Source organism: Macaca nemestrina, chromosome 15 (assembly GCF_043159975.1).
Source record: "Macaca nemestrina isolate mMacNem1 chromosome 15, mMacNem.hap1, whole genome shotgun sequence".
NCBI classification, from domain to species: domain Eukaryota; kingdom Metazoa; phylum Chordata; class Mammalia; order Primates; family Cercopithecidae; genus Macaca; species Macaca nemestrina.
The window spans coordinates 37,445,255-37,468,583 of record NC_092139.1 but is presented as its reverse complement, the minus strand read 5'-3'; the positions used below and the strand labels follow the sequence as shown (position 1 = coordinate 37,468,583).

Genomic DNA, 23,329 nt, shown 5'->3' with positions numbered 1-23,329 from the left:
GACAGACACCTGTAATCCCAGCTACTTGGGAAGTTGAGGCAGGAGAATTGCTTGAAGCTGGGAGGCAGAGGTTTCAGTGAGCCAAGATCACACCACTGCACTCCAGCCTGGGCAACATAATGAGACTCTGTCTCAAAACAAAACAAACATCCTGAGATCCAACAATTCTGTTCCTAGGCATATACTCAGCACATACCCAAAGGAAACCTAGCCTCTTGTGTCCTGTGTTGTGGGAGACATGTAACAGCAACGTTCATAGCAACACTCTTTTTGTTTGTTTGTTTTTTCTTTTTTTTTTTTTTGAGATGGAGTCTCGCTCTGTCGTCCAGGCTGGAGTGCAGTTGCACGATCTCGGCTCACTGCAACCTCCACCTCCTGAGTTCAAGCGATTCTCTTGCCTCAGCCTCCCAAGTAGCTGGGATTATAGGCACATGCCACCATATCTGGCTAATTTTTAATATTTTTGGTAGAGACAGGTTTTACCATGTTGGCCAGGCTGGCCTCAAATTCCTGACCTCAAATCATCCACCTGCCTTGGCCTCCCAAAGTGCTGGGATTACAGGCATGAGCCACCATATCTAGCCTATAGGAGCACTCTTTGTAATAGCAAAAGAATTGAAAAGAACCTATACAAGTTATCCCTTACTATGTAGCAAATTACCACCAATTTAACAGCTTAGAACAACACATACTTATTATTATATCTCACATTTTCTGTGGGTCAAGAGTCCAGGCAAGGCTTGGCTGGGTCCTCTGCTTCAGTGTTTCTTTCCTACAAGGCTGGAAGCAAAGGGCCAACCAGAACTGCAGTTTCATCTGAAGGCACAACTGGGGAAGGATCTAGGCTTTCAGGCTTACTTGGTTGTTGACTCAATTCACTTCCTAGTGGGCTGTCAGACTAGAGGCTTTAGTGTTTTACTGGTTGTTGGCTGATGGCCACTGTCATTTCCTTGACACATGGCCATCTCTAGTATGGTAGCTTACTTCATCAAAGCCAGGAAGGGAGAGAGTTGATAATCTGCTACCAACAAGGGAGTTACAGGCCTGGTGCTGTGGCAGAGGTGCACTTCTCAGAGACAGACTTAGCTATATCTGGATACCAGGAGCAGAGGCCTCAAAGAGGAAGAACCTTCAGGACCTGGTCCAGCCTCTGCCATGCAGGAGGCCAACAGGTGAGGTTGTGACACCAGTCATCAAACCTGTATTCTGGGCCCACAGTGCTACTGCTAAGGCAGAACTATTAGCCTGCCCTGTCTCCTGGTCCTTGGGCCACTCCATCAGCCATTCCTACTAGCTTTACATATAGCAGCCTACAGGTGAGGTTACATGGATAAAAGTTTCAGAAAATAGAACTCTGGGGGCACATTGCAGACTATGGAGAGATCATGGTGCTAGAGCAAGGGTCAGTGTGTGTGAAGGGCTAATGGTTAGTTCAGGGCAAGTGGAGGGTCAGGTGGAGCCAGTGTTAACCTAAGACCAGGTGGAGCGCGTGGATGGGGCTCAGAACAAGGTCAGGAGTAGTCAGCAATTTTTATTTCATTTATTATTGAATATTTTAAATATTACTGAATGGGACTAAATATAATCCTTTGTTCATGACACTCTCTCCCCATTTGTCCATAATCAACTCACTTATGAACACCTATAAACCCACCTCCTGCCCCAAGAATGGAATTATTACAAATAACTTACACCTGCCATGTGCTTCTTGCATCTCCCCCTTGCTTCCACTCAGATATAACCACCATCCTAGATTTCATCCTTCCATTGCTTTTTCCTCCTTATGGTAGACAGCTCCTAACGTGGCTCCCAGTAATCCCTGACTCCTGGTCGTCACCCCCATGTGTATCCCTTTCCTTGAATATAGGCTGGACTTAGTGACTTGCTTCTGATAAGTAGAATACAGCAAATGTGATAGGATGTCAACTTTTGTGATTACATTAGATAAGATAATAACTCCCTTATTTTTAAATTTTTAAAAATTTTTTCTTTTTCTTTTTTTTTTTTTTTTTTGAGACAGAGTATTGCTTTGTCACTCAGGCTGGAGTGCAGTGGTGCGATCTCGGCTCACTGCACCCTCCAGCTCCCTGGTTCAAGTGATTCTCCTGTCTCAGCCTCTCCAGTAGCTGGGATTACAGGCACGTGCCACCATGCCTGGCTAATTTTTGTATTTTTAGTAGAGACGGGGTTCCACCATATTGGTCAAGCTGGTCTCAAACTCCTGACCTCAGGTGATCCACCAGCCTCGGCCTCCCAAAGTGCTGGGATTACAGCCGTGAGCCGCCGGTGGCGCCCAGCCATAACACCCTTCTTTTTTAGAGACAGGGTTTTACTCTGTTGCCCAGGCTGGAGTGCAGTGGCACAATCTTGGCTAACTGCAACCCCGGCCTCCCAGGTTCAACCAATCTTCCCACCTCAGCCTCCTGAACAGGTGGGAAGACAGGTGTATACCACCATGTCCAACTAATTTTTTTTTTTTTAATGAGACAGAGTCTCGCTCTGTCGTCCAGGCTGGAGTGCAGTGGCATGATCTCGGCTCACTGCAACATCCGCTTCCCAGGTTCAAACGATTCTCCTGCCTCAGCCTTCTGAGTAGCTGGAATTACAGGCACCTGCCACTACGCCCAACTAATTTTTGTATTTTCAGTAGAGATGGTGTTTCACCATGTTGATCTAGCTGGTCTCGAACTTCTAACCTCAGGTGATCCACCCACCTCGGCCTCCCAAAGTGCTGGGATTACAGGTGTAAGCCACTGCACCTGGTCTTTTTTTTTTTTTTTTTTTTTTTTTGTAGAGACAGGATCTCGCTTTGTTACCCAGGCTGGTCTCCAACTCCTATGTTCAAGTGAGCCTCCTGCCTCGGCCTCCCAAAGTGCTGGGGATTACAGTGCTTGGCCCCTCTCCTCTCTCTAACTGACACTAAATCCGCTATCTTCTGGTTCATTCATTTGTTCTTTCCTCTAATATTTATTGAGTACCTACTACGTACTAAATACCAGGAATACAAAAGTGAGTATAAAATATGATTTGTTCCCTCTGGTGTTCACAACCCTACAGGAGAGGAAGGCATGCAAGGTTATTTAAACTTTGTTACTTAATGTTTTCAATAGATAAAACATATATATGATTTTAAAAAAACACATAAAAAGTGAAAAATTTTCTTGTTCCCAGCACATCTCTAATAGGGAACGTCTATCTTTAGTTTTTATGTATCCTTCCAGAATGACTTTATGTGACTATAAACAAACATGCACATTTGTCGTACTCTTATTTTTGAGACAGAGTCTTGCTCTGTCACCCAGGCTGGAGTGTAGTGGCACAATTTCAGTTCACTGTACCCTCCACCTCCTGGGTTCAAGTGATTCTTGTGCCTCGGCCTCCTGAGTAGCTGGGACTACAGGCACAACCCACCATGCCTGGCTAATTTTTATATATTTAGTAGAGATGGGGTTTCGCCATGTTGACCTGAGCACCTGAGCTCAAATGAACCGCCTGCCTTGGCCTCCCAAAGTGCTGGGAAAACAGGCGTAAACCACTGCACCTGGCTAAGGTTAACTTTATTTATTTATTTATTTATTTATTTATTTATTTATTTATTTATTTATTTTTTGAGACAGAGTCTCGCTCTGTTGCCCAGGCTGTAGTGCAGTGGCACAATCTCAGCTCACTGCAAGCTCTGCCTCCTGGGTTCACGCCATTCTCCTGCCTCAGCCTCCCGAGTAGCTGGGACTGCAGGTGCCCGCCACCACACCCGGCTAATTTTTGTATTTTTAGTAGAGACGGGGTTTCACCTTATTAGCCAGGATGGTCTCGATCTCCTGACTTTGTGATCCACCCACCTTAGCCTCCCAAAGTGCTGGGATTACAGACGTGAGCCATCGCGCCCGGCCTAAGGTTAACATTTAAATCAGCAGATGAGGCTGGGCATGGTGGCTCATGCCTGTAATCCCAGCACTTTGGGAGGCCTAGGCGGGTGGATTGCCTAGGTGGTCAGGAGTTCAAGACCAGCCTGGCCAACATGGCAAAACCCCATCTCTACTAAAAATACAAAAATTAGCTGGGCGTGGTGGCACAAGCCTGTAATCCCAGCTACTCAGGAGGCTGAGGCATGAGAATCACTTGAATCCAGGAGGCGGAGGTTGCAGTGAACCAAGATTGTGCAACTGCACTCCAGTCTGGGCAACAGAGTGAGACCCTGTTTCAAAAGTAAATAAATAATGCTGGACGCAGTGGCTCACGCCTATATAATCCCAGTACTTTGGGAGGCCAAGGCGGGCAGATCACCTGAGGTCAGGAATTCAAGACCAGCCTGGCCAACATGATGAAAACCCCATCTCTACTAAAAATACAAAAATTAGCCAGGCGGGGTGATGAGTGCCTGTAATTCCAGCTACTCGAGAGGCTGAGGCAGGAGAATCGCTTGAACCGGGGAGGTGGCGGTTGCAGGGAACCAAGATCATGCCACTGCACTCTGGCCTGGGCAACAGAGTGAGAATCCATTTCAAAAAACAAAAGGAGGCCGGGCACGGTGGCTCAAGCCTGTAATCCCAGCACTTTGGGAGGCCGAGGCGGGCGGATCACAAGGTCAGGAGATCGAGACCACAGTGAAACCCCGTCTCTACTAAAAATACAAAAAAAATTAGCCGGGCGCGGTGGCGGGCGCCTGTAGTCCCAGCTACTCAGGAGGCTGAGGCAGGAGAATGGCGGGAACCCGGGAGGCGGAGCTTGCAGTGAGCCGAGATCGCGCCACTGCACTCCAGCCTGGGCAACAGCGTGAGACTCCGTCTCAAAAAAAAAAAAAAAAAAAAAAGGAAAAAAGAAACAAATCAGCAGATGAGTGAAACAGATTTCCCTCCCTAAGGTGAGTGGGCCACATCCAGTCAGTTGAGACCTAAATAGAAGAAAAAGGCTGGCCCTCCCCAAATAAGAGAGAATTTTTATTGCCTGGTGGCCTTTGAATGGGAGCATCAGCTTTTTTCTTACCTTTGGGCTCAAACTAAAACATTGATTCTTCCTTGGTCTCATACCTCCTGGCCTTTGGACTGGAGCTACATCATTGACTTTCCTGGTTCTCAGGTATTTGGACTCAGACTGGAACTAAACCATTGGCTCTCCTGGGTCTCCAACTTGCCAACTCACCCTGTAGCTCTTGGGACTGGTCAGACTCCATAATTTTGTGAGCCAATTCCTTATAATATGTCAGTCTTTCCTATCCGCCCTCTTTCCTGGTTCTGTTTCTCTGGAGAATCCTAGCTAATACAAAATTTTCCTTAGCAGGTTGGGCACGGTAGCTCACGCCTGTAATCCTAGCATTTTGGGAGGCTGAGGTGGGTGGATCGCTTGAGGCCAGGAGTTCGAGATAAGCCTGGATAACATTGCAAAACCCCATCTCTACTAAAAATACAAAAATTATCCCGACATAGTGGCTCATGCCTGTAATCCTGGCTACTTGGGAAGACATTGAAAACTTCCTCTTTTTTTTTTTTTTTTAAGTCATATAAGATTATATTGTCTGTACCAAATTTATTTAAGAAGTCCTCTATTTATGGACATTTGAGTTACTTCCAATCTTTTGTTATTACAAGAATGCAACAATAAATAACCTCATACATTCATGATTTAGTATCATGTGGAAGTATATCTGAATGATAAATTCCAGAACTGGGGTTGCTAGATCAAAGAATATATGCACCTGTAATCTTTGTTGTGTTTTTCTTTTTCTTTTCTTTTTTATTTTTTTGAGTCGGAGTCTCACACTATCGCCCAGGCTGCAGTGCAATGGCGCTATCTTGGCTCACTGCAACCTCTGCCTCCCGGGTTCAAGCGATTCTCCTGCCTCAACCTCCTGGGTAGCTGACATTACAGGCACCTGCCACCATGCCTGGCTAATTTTTTGTATTTTTAGTAGAGATGGGGTTTCACCAGGCTGTTTTTTTTTTCTTTTTTTGTGTGTGTATGCATTTGTAATCTTGATAGTTGTTGTGAAATTGTCCTCTACAAGGGCATGGCTCAGAGGAGAGACTGAAGACTGGTAGTCCATTGCCCTGCTTTGTTTGGTTTGCATGGTGTAGCGTTTTTTACAAAATTGCAAATTTTTATGTTGATGAGGATGTGAAGCAACAGGAACTCTTATACTCTGCTAATGGGAGTGTAAGTAAGTACAATCATTTTGGAAAACAATTTGCCAGTTTCTTTTATTTTATTTATTTATTTATTTATTTTTTTGTTTTTTGAGACGGAGTCTCGCTCTGTCGCCCAGGCTGGAGTGCAGTGGCGCGATCTCGGCTCACTGCAAGCTCCGCCTCCTGGGTTTACGCCATTCTCCTGCCTCAGCCTCCTTAGTAGCTGGGACTACAGGTGCCCGCCACCGCGCCTGGCTAATGTTTTGTATTTTTAGTAGAGACGTGGTTTCACCGTGGTCTCGATCTCCTGACCTTGTGATCCGCCCGCCTCGGCCTCCCAAAGTGCTGGGATTACAGGCGTGAGCCACCGCGCCCGGCCTGCCAGTTTCTTTTAAACACATGCCATGGCTGGGTGCAGTGGCTCATGCCTGTAATCCCAGCACTTTGGGAGTCCAAGGTGGGTTGATCACCTGAGGTCAGGAGTTCGAGACCAGCCTGGCCAACATGATGAAACCCTGTCTCTATTAAAAATACAAAAAAATTGGCCAGGCATGGTGGCTCATGCCTGTAATCTCAGCACTTTAGGAGGCCGAGGTGGGCTGTTTACCTGAGGTTGGGAATTCGAGACTAGACTGACCAACATGGAGAAACCCCGTCTCTACTAAAAATACAAAATTAGCTGGGCGTGGTGGCGCATGCCTGTAATCTCTAAAAAAAAAATACAAAAATTAGCTGGGTGTGGTGGCATGTGCCTGTAGTCCTGGCTACTGGGGAGGCTGAGGTGGGAGGAGTGCTTGAGCCCAGGAGGCAGAGGTTGCAGAGCTGAGATCGCACCACTGCACTACAGCCTGGGTGGCAGAGTGAGACTGTCTCAAAAAAAAAAAAAAAGAAAGGTGGAATTACTCATTTCATTGATCATTTTTATTAGGTACTGCCAAGCAGTTTTCCAATGAGGTTATAGTTGTTTAATTTTTAATTAAAAAGAATAGAGGGCTGGGCACAGTGGCTTGTGCTTCTGGTCTGGTCTCACACATTAGGAGCCCAAGGTTGGGTGATCGCTTGAGGCTAAGAGTTTGAGACCAGCCTGGGCAACATAGTGAGACCCTGTCTCTGAAAAATAAAAATAAAAAAAACTAAGAGGGTGCAGAATACCATGTGTTTGGAGCTATAGCGAGTGTTGTGTATTTTTTTTTTTTTTTTTTTTTTTTTTGAGACGGAGTTTCTCTCTGTCGCCCAGGCTGGAGTGTAGTGGTGTCATCTGGGCTCACTGATCACAGGCGCCCACCACCATGCTAATTTTTTTGTATTTTTAGTAGAGATGGGGTTTCACCATGTTAGCTAGGATGATCTCAATCTCCTGACCTCATGATCCGCCCGCCTCGGCCTCCCAAAGTGCTGTGATTACAGGCTTGAGCCACCGCGTCTGGCCGAGTGTTGTTGTTGTTGTTGTTGTTGTTTTTAAAACTCACCAGGTTCTCATGGTGTGTGGATGTTTTATATGTGCTCCATCTGTTCTCCTAACCTGGAGTTGCTCCTAATTCTTGTCTTGCCTCCATCTCCAGGGAGCTTAGTAGGGGCCTGTGGTTTCCCTTGCAGAACCATCTAACTTTGGTAAGGCCCTCTGCACAGGAAGCCCCAGAGCCTGGGCACCACTCGTGTGGTAAAACAGACACATTGGGCAGTGATGGGGCAGCCATGTAACTCCTGCCCTGACTTCCTCCTGACATGAAGAGTCTCATTTTCTCCTGGAGGCTTTCCAGAACCATCTTTGGCTTTCCCTGAGAGCATGTAGTATCCCCAGGCACGGGCAGGTCTGTATTTCAACTCCTCCCAGTTGGCCAGACTGCCCAATGCCTGGGAGTGTGAGGAACATTTGGCAAGGACAGGAGACCACAGTTCTTTGTGTGTGGTGTCCCTCCTACACTAAACTGTGAGTGCCTTCCACTCCACAGAGCCTAGCACAATAACTTACTCATCAGACACATTCAGTAAATGTTTGCTGAAAGGAGTTGACAATTCGGAAATAACCCCGGGCTGTGCAGTTAGCAGCTAGTTTGTGTTTGAGAGAGCCCACACCAGAGATGGTTTTGAGGAGTTGGCTAGAAAGACTTTTGAAAAAAGCAGGGTTGGGCCAGGTGCGGTGGCTCACGCCTTTAATCCCAGCACTTTGGGAGGCTGAGGCGGGCAGATCACTTGAGGCTAGGAGTTCAAGACCAGCCTAACCAACATGGTGAAACCCTGTCTCTACTAAAAATACAAAAATGAGCCCTGGGTGTGGTGGCGAGCGCCTGTAATCCCAGCTGCTTGGGAGGCTGAGGCAGAAGAATGGCTTGAACCCAGGGGGGCGGAGGCTGTAGTGAGCCGAGATGGTGCCACTGAACTCCAGCCTGGGCGACAGAGTGACACTCTGTCTCAAAAATAAATAAATAAATAGGCAAACCTTATCCTGGTTGAAGAGGGCTTGAATTTTGGCTATAAGAGAGTGGGGAGGACCTTCCAGGTTGGAAGGTTGGGTAAGGAGGGAGAGGGGATCACAAATGTCTGCACTGACCCAGAAGGTAATTAACCATGAGAAACAGGGATTGGTGGGGACTATGGTAAAGTGATGTGCTCTTACGGGGCTTGTAATGCCAGGCTGGAATGTGAGCCCATGTCGTTAGATGTTTTGATATTTCAAAAGAAGCCACGAAACCAGATTCCTGATTCCAGAAAGAGGAGGGGGAGGCAGGAGGGGGAAGAACTTTTTAAAAAAGCCCCATGTGGGCTAAACAAAATACATCTACAGGCCACTTGGGGCCCACCGTCTGCCAACTTTAGACCTTCAAGACAAGGTCTAAAGGTAGTGGGGTGGGAGTGGTTAGAGTGGGCAGGAGTGAGTGGGCTGAGATCAGAATGTGAAAAGCTCTCAATGTAAGTGCTGTCTCTCAAACGCGAGGGCACATGAATCACCCAAAATGCTGCTAAAGTTTGTGAAGCGCTACTGGAGACAGTCCCAGAGGGCTTTGGAGCAGGAGAGGGACGCGATGAAAACAAGAGCTCAGAAAGATTAATTTGCCAACAGTGTGCAGACAGGAGATCAGCAGACAGGCTATCAACCACAGGGTGGCAGACTTGAGGGCCCCTTTAAGGCAGCGACCCCGGCCCTGCTGAAGGGAAGCTGGCCTTCAGCCGCCCAGGCCGCCACTCCTCTAGTTCCGTTGGAAGGAAGGCGCTGCGTGCTCCGGACGGCTTACTGCGGGCACTTTGGGGAATCCGTCCCCACGGGCGAAGTATAGGTGGGGTGTTCGCGAACCGGCAGGCGGAGAGCACCGGCAAGAACCCCCGCAGAACGGAGGGCCACGCCTCTCGCTCCCCGGCTCATTGCAGGCGCCCACATCCCACCCTGCAGTGCCGAAAGAGGCGCATCTCGCTGCCATGGCGACCGCCTCCATGGAGACCGGGAGCAGAGGCTGCGGTCCCCGGGGGCGCGTCACAGGCTCTCCCAGCCCCCAGCCCGCGTGCCTTCTTTGTTCTGATGCTTCTCCAGGCCGGGCCGGGCTCCCGGGACGTGTCTCGGGCCCGCACGGGGGCGCTTCTTCCGACACAGGGGATGGGGTGGAAGGGGAAGAGGTCCAAACCCTGGGGTCGAAATAGGAGTGATGGAGGGTTCCTCAGCTCCTGAACGAGACTAGCACGGCCCGTATCGATGGCCGAAGCCAGCGTGGAAGCCCTGGGAGAAAGGCCACCTTCAGGAGCTCCACCCAGCCCCGAGACGCGCCCGACAGCCCTCCAGACAACGCAGGGCCCAAGGGAGGCGCGTCCTAGCAAGCGTCAAGGCTGGAGGCGCTATCCCCTAGGCGGAAGGGGCGGGGGCGGGGGCGGGGGCGGGGCCAATCCGCGGCCCTCCTTCCCCCTCTTCCCGTGCCGGGTTCTGGCCCCTGGCCCAGTTGGGCCGCCTGCCCACCTTCCTCGCGAGAGCTCGCCCGGCAGGCGCGGACTCGCAGGGCGCAGCCTCATCGACCCTTGCACGTGACGTAGGCGGCCCTCGCCAGTTGGCCGTTCTTTGGAGCCCGCTTATTGGTCCGAAGCATCTCTTGCCCCACCCCCAGAGCAACCAATGGGCGGAGGCGGGGGCGTGCCGACGGGCGGGCGGCAGCCGCGCGGGGCTCCCTTCCTCGTGTTCGGCGTTGAGCCCCTGCAGCCGCCCGCAGCGGTCGTCCCTGCCCTCCCCGGCCCCGGGGTGCACCCCGCAAGGTGAGGCCACCTCTCTGCTCCCTGCCTCCCGGTTCCTTCCCGTTCGCCGAGGTCCCCTCCCGGTCCCGGCCCTGTCCTGAGCAGTCAGTGCCTGGGACCCCAGCGGCTATGATGGCAGGGCTAGGGTGGGGGGCTCCGCTGTCGGGGCCGGGCCTGGAAGACTCCCCAGCACCTAAACTAGAGTGATGTCAGGTTCCCGGGGCTTAGTGACCGTTAGCTGGTGCAGCTGGGGTGTTTTCTGCGAAGCGATTGTCCGGGGGCACGAGTGCGGTAGTGAGGGCGGGGGCGTAATGGGGTCAGCGCCCCACCCTCCCCACGACCCTGTTCATTGCCGCTGCCTCGCTGCATGACCTTGGAGGAGTAGCATCTCTGAGCCTCCGAGCCTCAGCACCCTCAGGAAGGAGGGCAGTGATGTCTGGGAGTGCGGGCTCCGGAGACTCCTGCGTCAGCCGAGGTGAGCGAAGGTGGGGAGCGCACAGGATTATCTCCGAGGGACAAAGCCGCTGCCTCGCAGCTAGGGATGGATTGGATGGGGGGGATATCCGATTGCATTTCCCCCCTCCCCCTGAGATGACAAGAATGGGGTGTGGCGGGGGTGCCACACCCACAGGGATGGCTGCCGGAGAGGATAAAGGGTCCTACACCTGGGCCCCTGGGGCCTCGGGGGCTTGGGCTCCACCTCCCCCCCGGTGGCACGAAGGAGGAGGGACTGGATTTAGGTTCTGGACCGATGTTTCCATTAGTAAGCAGGGACTGAGAAAGGGAGGTCTCCGCTTGCCTTTCTTCTTGAATCTTGGCACTGGAAAGTAGCGGTAGGGCATTTTTCTGCCCCGGGGAGTTGAAGAAAGTCGGGGCGGCATCCCTATCTCCCTCCCATTCTGGTCTTCTGTGGAGGGAAAATGTAGCTGGATAACCCCCCACATTCTATCCATCCTGAGCTACGAGGCAGCAGCCCTGTCCCTGGGAGATAATCCTGTGTGCTCCCACCCTCACCTCGGCTGACTCCCTGGACCCAGCCTGGCCTCTGCTTCTTGGGACCTCTGGATCACAGGCCCAGGGCAGGGCCTAGGTGGGGCATGCCATCTGGAGGCTAAGCACCCACTAGCTGAGGGCAAAGAGGGGAGAATGCTGGGCAGAGAAGGGCAGCACTTGTTGGGGAGGCAGGAAGGTGTGGGTGGTGAGGGTCCCTTCTCCATATTCCCCCACCCCCACCCCCAGCACTTCACTGTTAGAGGGAGAGAGAACACCCATACTTATCTTTGCACCTTTGGCCCGCTGGAGGGAGAAGGAAATGAAGTCACATTAAGGCTGAGTTGATGTGAAGCTGCCACAACTTCTGACCTCCAGCCTCGCTTTTCCAGGCCTTGTTCTGAGTATGTGTGGCCCCTGCTGTGTCCAGTGCTGAGAGTCAGCAGGTCAATGTGGCCCCATCTCAAGGCCTTAATGGGTGTTCTTTTCACAGGCGTGAGCTTTAATGGGAGGCTACGCAGTGCTTCTGCTGGACTGAGTGCTTGAGCCAGGACTGAGCCCCAGGCTGGGGTAGGAGAGGAAGAGGTAGGGAGGGTGGAAGGTTGCGGAGTTCCTGGCTCAAGAGAGAAAGACTTTGAACCACAATGAGAATGGGGATTGAAGAAGGAACGAGAAATGAGGTCTCATACGTTGGGAGCATACTGGCCAGAGGTGAATGGGTGTAACTCCTCTTCCTGCACCCTGGGCTGGGGACTGGAAGCTTGCTGACACCCCATCTCAGCAGGGAGGGTAAAATATTTTTTTTTGCTGGGGGGAGGGGCACCATGTTCCTCCCTGGTTATTTCCCAGTTTTCCAGGATGTTCATTCTGCACATCTTCCTTGTGAGCCCCTCTGGTTAGGGGGACTGGGAACTCACAGCATCTGTTCTCTGACCCTCCCTAGGGACCTGGCTGCTGTGGGAGTGGGAGAAGGGGCAGGCAGGAGGAGGGAGGCCCCCTCAACCCTTGAGCTGTTTTCCAAGAAGGCTGACATCCCTGGGGCCCACTCTAAGGGTCATTCCTGACTCCTCCAGGATTGGCCTGAAGTGCCTCTCTGATGGTGCTGCTGAAATTGCTGTTGCTTTAGAAACCAGGCCTTTGGGGGTTTGCTTTTGCAGAGGTGGGGGTGCATTGTCACAGAGCTTCAGACACAGTTGCAGCAAACCCTGGGAGGAAGAGGCCACTGCTTATTCCTGTGTTACACATTAGGAAACAGGGACAGAGAAGTGAAAGAACTCACCCATGCAGCTAGCAAGGGCAGATCCTGAATTTGAACCAGGACTCCTGCCTCTGGGGGCCTTGTGGATTGAGCCACGGTGAAGCCTTGGTTAGCACAGGAGGAGGCTGGAGGCAGGGCCAGGCTTGGGTTTGTGTGGTGGCCTAGCTGTTCTCTGTGGACACAGCTGCAGCAGGGGAGGTCCAGTGCCCTCTTTGCCTGTTTCTGATGAGGAATTGTATGTGGACAAGAGTCCAGCTCCCAGGGGACAGTGACCAGCAGGTTCTCCATTGAGAAAGGAGGTTTGGTTTTCCCAGTTTCCTATGGCTTCCTGAAGTCACTTGCTTCCTGCCTCTATGTCCTCACTGTCCGGAGGGTTACAGGCCCTGAGTGTTTGCCCTTTACTGAATACTGGGCACTGCAATGAGATGTGGGTCCCACCCTCAGTGGGGATGGGGCATGTCCCTCTCAAAGCAGGCATGGACAGGTAACCAGCTGATTGCAGCAAGGCCTGAGGAATGCCAGTGGGAGGCCACTTGGTGGGGGCCAGCGAGGGAAGTGCCCCCAGGGCAGGGGTAGGGTAAGAGAGTGGGGTGGGGAGTTCTGCTTCCTGAGAGCCCCCAGTGCAGTCACTGGCTCTGACCATATCATTTAGTGCTGAAGTACGGGCCTTGGCCAGGCCCTCTAAGCAAATGTGATGTGATCATTCATTCAACAAACATCAACCAAACACAGCTCCTCCCTGTCTGGTGCTGCGCTGAGTGCCAGGGACACAGGGTTTGACAGAAACACAGTCACTACCCTCGTAAAGTGAGGAAGAGCGATATCAAACGATCCCAGACGTGAGAAAGGGGATTCCGTAAAGAGCTGTAGTCCTGTCCTGGGATTTGCAGGGTATGCATCCTTAAAAAAGAAATGTTGGGGTTGAGACCCTGTCGAAGGTGTGGCTGGGAGGGATGGGATTGTTTCTGGCTGAAGGGATGACCTGGGCAAAGGCAGGGGGCCGGGTCAGGCAGTAGTTGGGGGGAAGACAGGGAGAGCGCCCTGCATGGACCGGGTCAGTGTTTTGTGAAAAGGACCTGCGGCCTTTGCTCACCAGCCACTAGTGCAGTTTGACCTGAGCCTTCAGGGAGCATCCTGGGAGATGGGGGGACCTTGTGGACCCTGGGCTATCACTGCCTCCTGGCTGCAGAGGTGTGGCTGGGGCAGCCTCTGTAGGATAGGAGGAGGGCCTCACACTCTTGCACTTGGCCATTTGTCATATGCTCTGAGTTCACAGCTTTGGGGGCAGCTGTAGTTGGTGGTGGGTTACGGCAGGCTGCTTTCCAAGACCAAGTTCCCTGGGGACAAGAGCTTTCTAGGGCTGAGGCAACCGACCCCACAGTGACCCTGGCCAGAGGTGAGTGGGTATAGCTCCACTTCCTGCACCCTAGGCTGGGGCCTGGAAGCTCACCTCTAAGAGGGGGTTGCTGGCCTGGTCCATTGGCCAGAGGGGGCTCCCGGTGGTACCCAAACTGTGAACACCCTGCCCATGAGGCAAGGCTTGGGCATGGGTTGACTTTGCCCACATTGAGGAGTGGGGAGTGAGGTGAGGCCACACCTGCTCCCAGGGCAGCTTGGCACCAGAGGGACCTTGAGGTCATGCCCTCCACAGGCCCAGCCCTAGACTATGAGGCCACCCTGTAGTTCCTCTTCTTTTCCTGGACTGACGAGCCAGTGTCACTCATCTCTAAATTCTTCAGTGTGTTTCCCTGAAAAAATAAGGACATACTTCTTTACCTAATACAATTCCATGATCGTACCTAACAAAATCAACTCATTTCTTAGTGTCACCTCATGTCCAGGCCATTTACATTTTCCAGATCCCCCAAATGTCTTTTTTTTTTTTTTTCAAGACAGAGTTTTGCTCCTTTTGCCCAGGCTAGAGTGCAATGGCACGATCTTGGCTCATCACAACCTCCGCCTCCCGGGTTCAAGTGGTCTCCTGCCTCAGCCTCCTGAGTAGCTGGATTACAGGCATGCACCACCACGCCTTGCTAATTTTGTATTTTTTAGTAGAGACAGCGTTTCTCCATGTTGGCCAGGCTGGTTTCGAACTCCCGACCTCAGGTGATCTGCCTGCCTTGGCCTCCCAAAGTGCTGGGATTACAGGCATGAGCCACCGCGCCCAGCCTGTTTTTTTTTTTGAGACAGAGTCTCACTGTGTCACCCAGGCTGGAGTGCAGTGGCGGGATCTTGGCTCACTGCAACCTCTGTGTCCCAGGTTCAAGCAGTTCTCCTGCCTCAGCCTCCTGACTAGCTGGGATTACAGGCGCACACCACCACACCTGGCTAATTTTTGTATTTTTAGTAGAGATGGGGTTTTGCCATGTTGGCCAGGCTGGTCCCAAACTCCTGACCTCAGGCTTCCCGCTTTGGCTTCCCAAAGTGCTGGGATTATAGGTATGAGCCGCAGCACCTGGCCCCCACAGATGTCTTCTTTGATAGGTAGTTCGAAACACCCTCTACTTTATTTTTCTTCTCGCAGCTGATGTGGTGAAAAAAACAGGTCAGTTGTCCTGAAGATTATCCTTTTTTGGTCTGTAAGTGTGTGTTGATCTAGAACAGGGGTTGGCAAACCTTTGCTCTGAAGGGCCAGATCATAAATGGTTTAGACTTTGCAGGCCATATGGTCTCTATCATAACTACTTGGAAGTAGCTTTGTTTTAGTGCAAAAACAGACAACATGTAAGTGAATGAAGTGTAGTGTTCTATTAGTAAAATTTTTTTTTTTTTTTTTTTTGAGACGGAGTCTCGCTCTGTAGCCCAGGCTGGAGTGCAGTGGCCAGATCTCAGCTCACTGCAAGCTCCGCCTCCCGGGTTCACGCCATTCTCCTGCCGCAGCCTCCCAAGTAGCTGGGACTACAGGCGCCCGCCACCTCGCCCGGCTAGTTTTTGTATTTTTAGTAGAGACGGGGTTTCATCGTGTTAGCCAGGATGGTCTCGATCTCCTGACCTCGTGATCCGCCCGTCTCGGCCTCCCAAAGTGCTGGGATTACAGGCTTGAGCCACCACGCCCGGCCTATTAGTAAAACTTTATTTACAAAAAACTTTATTTTCCAGGCCCGGCGGCTCATGCCTGTAATCCCAGCACTTTGGGAGGCTGAGGTGGGCGGATTGCTTAAGCTCTGGAATTTGAGACCAGCCTGGGCAACCCTGTCTCTACAAAAATTAGCCAGGCATGGTGGTGTGTGGCTGTGGTCTCAGCTACTTGGGAGGCTGAGGTGGGAGGATTGCTTGAGCCTGGGAGATCAAGGCAGCAGTGAGCTGGACTCCAGCCTGGGCTGGACAGAGTGAGACCCTGTCTCAAAAACAAAAAAACAGGCAGCAACTCTACCATCAGCTGCGTAATCAGCTGTAGTTTGCCGCTTTCCTATCTAGAACAATCTCCCTTGTTTTCTTTTTCTTTTTCTTTTTTTTCTTGAGACAGAGTCTCACTGTGTCGCCCAGGCTGGAGTGTCGTGGTGCGATCTCGGCTCACTGCAACCTCTGCCTCCTGTATTCAAGTGATTCTCCTGCCTCAGCCTCCCAAGTAGCTGGGACTATAGGCGCCTGCCACGACACCCGGCTAATGTTTGTACTTTTAGTAGAGACGGGGTTTCACTATGTTGGCCAGGCTGGTCTTGAACTCCTTACCTTGTGATCTGCGAAACTGCTGGGATTATAGGTGTGAGCCACCATGCCTACCCTGTTTTATTTTTCTTCTTGACATTTGAAAACAAAAACAAAAACAAAAAACAGGTCAGTTATCCTGTAGAATGTCCTGCCTTCTGGGCTTGTCTCATTGCTTTCTCATGGAGTCATTAAATTTGTTCCACTCTCCTTTGTGTTTTCAGCAAATAAGAAGTTGAAGCTAGAGGCTGGTTTAGATCCAGGTTAAACCTTTTTGGCAGGAATCCCTTGTCAGTGATGCTGTGACTTTGGGCTGCCTCACTTCAGGAGGCATCAGTGTGACAGGCTGTCCTGCACAAAGTAGAGAGAGAGACCAGTGGGTGACTGGGAGTAGTCACATCCCTCCATTGCAAACTCGTGCTATTCCTCTTAAACACCAGGTCCTCGGCCAGGCACGGCGGCTCACGCCTGTAATCCCAGCACTTGGGAGGCCATAGTGGGCAGATCACTTGAGGTCAGGAGTTTGAGACCAGCCTGGCCAACATGGTGAAACTCCATCTCTACTAAAAATACAAAAATTAGCCAGGCATGAGTCTCAGCTACTTGGGAAACTGAGGCAGGAGAGTCGCTTGAACCCAGGAGGCAGATGTTGCAGTGAGCTGAGATTGTGCCATTGCACCCCAGCCTGGGTGACAAGAGCGAAACTCTGTCTCAAACAAAACAAAACAAAACAAAAGAAAAAAAAAAACCACACACACACACCCCAGGTCCTCTGTCAGTGACACTTGGGCACCTGTGAGTATCTGCTTCCTGTCAACCTTCCCTTCTGGTTTAGCATCCACTGGCTCTGGTTGCCTCCAGCATTTGTTTCTTTTCTTTTTTTTTTTGAGACGGAGTCTCGCTCTGTCGCCCAGGCTGGAGTGCAGTGGCCAGATCTCAGCTCACTGCAAGCTCCACCTCCCGGGTTCACACCATTCTCCTGCCTCAGCCTCCCCAGGCGCCCGCCACCTCGCCCGGCTAGTTTTTTGTATTTTTTAGTAGAGATGGGGTTTCACCGTGTTAGCCAGGATGGTCTCGATCTCCTGACCTCGTGATCTGCCTGTCTTGGCCTCCCAAAGTGCTGGGATTACAGGCTTGAGCCACCGCGCCTGGCCCAGCATTTGTTTCTTTAGGGGTTGCAGAATGACTTAGCATTTGGTCATTTCTTTGTTATTTATTAGCAGGAATTCTTCCCGAAAGAAGAGCTTTCCATCAACCACCAGGGCAATTTGGTCACAAGAAAGGCCAAGAGACAGGCTGAATTATTTCTCTTTAATCCCTAGCTTTCAGAGTAAAGAGGGCACTGCTACCGTCAGTGGTGACAAATGAGGGCTTTTGAGGGCTTGGGTTTGTTTGTTTTGCTTTCCCTCGTCTTTTTTAATAATCTCTGTGAATGCCCTGCTTTTATGTGTTCCATCTGTTTCCATCAGTTGCACTCATTATTCTTTTTGATGCTCAGATAGTCCCAGCTCGGCCCATTGGAGGCTTCCTGGGGTGCCTCTCACTGCCCCTGTGCTGAGGCTGCCGTTGGGGAGATGAGCCGGAGGCAGGCCTGAGACTCGGGGCAGGGTCTGAATGGCGGGTTCAGATGGGGGCACACCCCCTCCACAGGCATCTGTTTTGCACATGGCCCTGACCGATCACCAGGAGGGAAAGCCCTAAGAACATGTTTCTTTTATGTGATCCCCTGTTCTTGCCCACCATCAAGCACACTGTTGCCTCTGACCTCACCCAGCTGCATTGCTTGTGCAACCTGAATAATGTAGCTCTAGGCCCAGCCTTCAGGGTCAGCAATACCAGAACTGGTCCCTGGAAAATACCCATAAAATCCTCCTTTCCAGGCTGCCCCTCCTGCCAGCCTCTGGGAGTGCTGGGGATAGGAGTCCTATGCTGTTGCTTTGGCACCTAGAAGCTGTAGCTCAGCACATGCTGGCAGAACCCTGAGTCACTGGGGTATCACGAAGGGGTGAGGGCTCTTGGTGAATGTGGGCAGGAGCCCCCATGCTAGAGAGTACAGACACCACTTGGGCTGCTGAGAGCAGTAGCAGTTTGAGTCCTTCCTAAAGGGAGCTCCTCTGCTCTCCCCAAACCATGGGTCCATGGGTGGCCCTGACCCCTGCCCTCCCCACTCCCTATCTTCAGGCTCCTGCTGGTGTCCCTGGAGCATGGGAGGCCGCTGAGTGTGAGTGGCGGTGTCCGGCAGGAGCTGCGTGGCAGGGAGGGCGTCCATGGCTGCGGCTAACAAGGGTAAGTGCCTTCCTGGCCTGGTGGGGCTTGCACAAGCTCTTCCAGTGGGCCCTGGTAGGAGGGCCATTGCTGCAGGTAGGGCCCGCGCCACCTGTGTATGTGTGTGCATGTGTGAGTGCGTGTGTGTTGGTGTGCGAATGTGATTGGGAATATGTCAGTGTTTGTACCAGGTCCTGGGGCTCATACAAGCCCTAGCAGGGACCCCTGTGGACCCCTGTGGAGCCCTGCTGACTCCTTAGGCTCGTCTGTGGAGATGTGTGCTCTTGTGTCTCTGCCCTTCCACTGTGGGGGTTGGGGGAGCTGATGGGGCTTGTGGTGAGCACTGAGTCTGGTGATATGGAAGGGCCACAGCAGGCTGTGGAAGGGAATTTGAGTTTCGTTCAGAATCCAGAAGGGATAAGGGAGGGTTTTAGGCCAGGGTGATCTGGTGAGATTAGAGGGTTAGTTCTGTGGGGCTCACCAGGGATTGTGGATGTGCCAGGCTGGCCCCCTGGACCTCCGAGTATCCAAGAGGCCAGCTCAAAGCTGGATCAGGTCCTCCCACTAAGAGGACCCTGGGCAGAGCTCTTGGTGGGAGGGCCTAGGGGCCAGGGGTCAGAGAGGACTAGGGCCATGCTCTCGGCCTCCCCAGCCTGAGTGTTCATCCAGTCCAGGCCTTCAGCGCGGCTCCTGGCTACCCTACCTTTCCCATCCCTCTGCCCTTTCTGGTCTTGGAGAACCCGACCCAGCTCAGAGACAGCTGAGGACCTTGATGGTGGGTTAGGCAGAGGAAGGAAGGGGGTCTTGGGGTGGGTCTGGAAGCTTCCTTGGGTTCTCTCTTCTTGCTTGCCAGTGGCCAGTGAGGTTTAGTGGCAGCTGCAGCCTTGCCTAGGTGGGCTGAGTGTGTTTTTTGATCCCCTTTGTTTCTGCCACCCCTAGGCAGATCCCCTAGAGCCTGTTCCTGTCCCTGCCCCTTCAGGTTTGGGTCATGAGGATGGGCAGGCAGGGGCCTCATGCACTGACACAGCTTGGGGGTAGGCCCCAGGCATGGGGGGCTTTGCACTATGAAGGAGAGCACTGGGCAGGGTATCCAGAGGACTGGCCTGGGCCCCATGCTGCCCTGGCTTGGTGGGAGTCTGGAAGACTGTCCCTTCCTGTCTCTGGTACCAGCCCCATCCCCTTCAAGCAAGGGTCATATTAGCCAGTCCCTGAGTCCCCCCACACCCCCTCTCAGGGGATGCATTTTTGTGGGAGGACTCGGGGGGCCTTAAGCCTCATGATCCCAGTGTCCACCTAGCCTTGAAAAGAGCCCAGCCAGTGGGAGTTGGATGATGTCAACGGCAGTCTTGGGGGCAACGAGGGGACAAGCGGGAGGAGTTTCCTGGGGACACGGAAAGCCCTCAGAGCCCTCTCTCACTCTTCCTAGGCAACAAGCCCAGAGTCCGGAGTATCCGCTTTGCGGCAGGCCATGATGCGGAAGGATCCCACAGCCACGTCCACTTTGATGAGAAGCTGCATGACTCGGTGGTCATGGTCACCCAGGAGAGTGACAGCAGCTTTCTGGTCAAGGTACATGCACACCTCCCCCATCAGCAGCTTCTCCCACTCCCTGGCTCTGCCTGGCTTCTGGGTGCCTGTCCCCTTTCCTCTCAGCTGGGCTTATAGGCATGTCTGTGCCTTTCCCTGTGCCTTGGTTTCCCCATCTGTCAGATGGGAGGCAGTGAGATTTCAATGAGATGAGAGCATTTAGAATGTCATCCAGATCAAGAATGTCATCCAGATCAAGATGAGCAGAGCCATTGCTGTCATCTGCTTTACCCAGACAATAGCAATGGAAGGCAGTGTCGCGGCTATGGTGCCACTGGCCCAGGTTCAGGTCTGGGCCAGCCGTTCTGGCTCTGTGACCTTGGGACCTGAATTTCTCTTCTCTCAAGTGGAGACAATCACATTACCTAGACTTGGTATGAGAATGGAAGAATGTATGTATGTGATACAGGTGTGAAGCTAATTACAGCAATAACAAGGTGCAGCTTTCTTTTTTAACCCTTCTTTGCCCAATCTCTGGCTGAGTTAGGCTCTTTGAAGTAGTATTATCACCCCCTGTTTTCTGCTTGGTGGAGCTGGGTTGGGGAAAATGGAGACTGAGGCCTTATTTATTCAGTCAATAAATGAGGGGTCCAGAGTTGAACAGGAGTGCCCTTGGGTCGGGGGAGGTCTGGCCTATTGAGCTGGACCTGCAGGGGGGTCTGCTGTGCTGCTCAAAAGGGGCCCAGGTTTAGTCTGGCCAACGTGTCAAAACCCATCTCTACTAAAAATACAAGAGTTAGCCGGGTGTGGTGGCGCACACCTGTAGTCCCAGCTACTTGGGAGGCTGAGGCAGGAGAATTGCTTGAACCCAGGAGGCTGAGGTTGCAGTGAACTGAGATTGCGCCAGTGTACTCCAGTCTGGGCAACAGAGAGACTCCGTCTCAAACAAACAAACAAAAAAGGTGGGTTTTGTCTCCATTTCTGTCCAACTCTGAAGTTCCCACTCTTTGTCTTACAGCTGACAGCTTCCCCAAGAGAATAAACGGAACAAACCAACACTTAAAAATAGCTCTCTCCCCTCATTGCAAAATCCACTCATGTCTTAATAGACATGAGAAAATTTGGAAGACAGAGAAAATGTGAAGAAATTTAAAAGTACCCACAGTCATACTATCCCAAAATAACCATGGTTAATATTCTGATGTGTGTTATTTCAGCTTTTTTTTTTTTTTCTTTTTGAGACGGAGTCTTGCTCTGTCACCAGGCTGGAGTACAGTGGCGTGATCTCGGCTCACTACAACCTCCAACTCCTGGGTTCAAGTGATTCTCCTGCCTCAGCCTCCGGAGTAGCTGGGATTATAGGCACATGCTACCACGCTTAGCTATTTTTTTATATTTTTAGTAGAGACGGGGTTTCACTCTGTTGGCCAGGATGGTCTCGATCTCCTGACCTCGTGATCCACCCCTGTCGGCCTCCCAAAGTGCTGCGATTACAGGCGTGAGCCACCGCGCCCGGCTTATTCCAGCTTTTTAAAATTTTATTTATTTATTTTTCTGAAAACACTATGGTGACGGATCCAGCTTATTTTAAAAAGCGTTGTTTCCAAAAACAAAAGCTGGCATCACCATGTCCACACTGGTTTTTGCTTGTTTCTGTTGTGAACTGTCTCCTGTGTCAGTAAATAATTTTCCACGAGATTTTACAACTGCCTACTGCTCCATGATATGTGTCATCATTGACTTAGCTGGCTCCCTATTCCTGGGTGTTACGGCTGTTTTTGTTTTCATTGTTATAAATAAGGCAGCGAAGAGTATTTTTTTGCACATCTCTATTTCCCCTGGAAAATACTACAAGTAGTACCCCTGGGTCACAGGGTCACAGTTAGCAGGTACAGCCAGAAAGCCTTCTTGAGGGGTGTGCCCTCTACCAGCAGAGCATGAGGGGGGCACATGGACTGAGGTTTGTCATGTAGCAATATCGACCTGGTCCCATTGAACAGCTAAAACTCTCTGCAGCCAGTCCCAGTTGGCCCCCAGGGATGGGGCTGCCCAGCCCCGGTAACTGTGAGCAGGAGTTTGTGTGCTCATGTGAGCTGGGAGTACAGCATGCACCCTTTGCCTGCTGGCCTGACACCCCTGCCAGTCATCCTGCTTAGCAACCACCCTGGCTTGTGACCCTTCATACTGCTGGAGTTTCCAAGAATGGCATTTGTTCCAGAGGGTGGCTGTCACCAAGCACTGTGAATGAACAACAGAAATTGCTTGGGTTGTGAGTATGGGCCATTGGGCATAGTCAGCCTTTGAGTGGGCAGGCGGGCATCCACAATCCGGTGCCAGCAGGGCAGCCAGGAGCCCCAGTTCAATGGCTGGTGCCAGGCCTATGGTCCAGCTCTGGGCTGACACAGCTGGTCTACTGTCGTGTCTCTAATTTGATCCCATCCCTCATCCCGCACTGTCTGTGGCCTGGTGTCATCCTATGAGCGAATGGAAGACCAGCATCCTTGACCCTGGGATACTGGCAGTGATGGGGACAGGTGGATGACCTGTGGGACTTTGAACCTTTCCTTGTAGGCAGTGGGTGGTACCTTGCTGGGTGCCATGCATGGCAGGAGTGGTTAAGAAGTCTAGGGAGGACTTGACCCTGGCCACACTATGTGGCCTTTGGCCAGTCATTTTGTGGCTTCCATTTTCTCGTCTATGAAATGAGCCACTGAGGACTTTGGGGCCTGTGAGACAGATGCTGAGGATCTTGCTGGCCAAGCTGTAGGGCTGGGACCCTCAAGGGAAGGGGTCTGTGAAAGGGCTGGGGCCACTGGGCTGGGTGGTCGATCAGCTAGAGTGATGGAGGGAATTGGGCTTTCTGGGCTCTCTGGGGAAGCAGGTGCTGGGGTCCATGGGATCATAGGTGACACAACTGGGTGGGCCTGGGGGAAGCAGGAAGTGAAGGTGCCTCCCTCCCCCACCTCTCTTGCTGTAGGTTGGCTTCCTGAAGATCCTGCACAGGTATGAGATTACCTTCACTCTGCCCCCAGTGCACAGGCTGAGCAAGGACGTCCGTGAGGCACCTGTCCCCAGCCTGCACCTCAAGCTCCTCAGCGTGGTGCCCGTCCCTGAAGGTGCGTCCCCTCCTCCAGCAGGCCCATAGGGAGTGGGAGTGAGAACATGGGGTGCTCCCTTACCCCCAACTAGGGTGGATGGGCAGCTCAGCAAGTCGGGGACATGGCACCTCTTTGTGAGCTTGCAGTGTGGCAGCACAGCAGGTCCCACACTCCAGGCCTTGCTCCCTGTCCCTGAACAGAAGTCCATG

General features: G+C 52.0%; 1 protein-coding gene across 2 annotated transcripts in view; it reads left to right on the top strand.

Moving 5' to 3' along the window:
- The first annotated feature begins 10,228 nt into the window (after positions 1–10,228).
- ADISS (adipose secreted signaling protein) overlaps positions 10,229–23,329 on the top strand; it is a 17,140-nt gene continuing 4,039 nt past the window's right edge. The window contains exons 1-4 of one of the 2 annotated variants that reach the window (XM_011741258.2): positions 10,229–10,355; positions 18,412–18,516; positions 19,922–20,064; positions 23,000–23,138. In XM_011741258.2, coding sequence (XP_011739560.1) covers positions 18,498–18,516; positions 19,922–20,064; positions 23,000–23,138 — 301 coding nt within the window. In that variant the 5' untranslated portion in view covers positions 10,229–10,355; positions 18,412–18,497. Of the gene's footprint in view, positions 10,356–18,411; positions 18,592–19,921; positions 20,065–22,999; positions 23,139–23,329 lie in introns of both variants that reach the window. The other variant, XM_011741257.2, reaches the window with a different exon arrangement.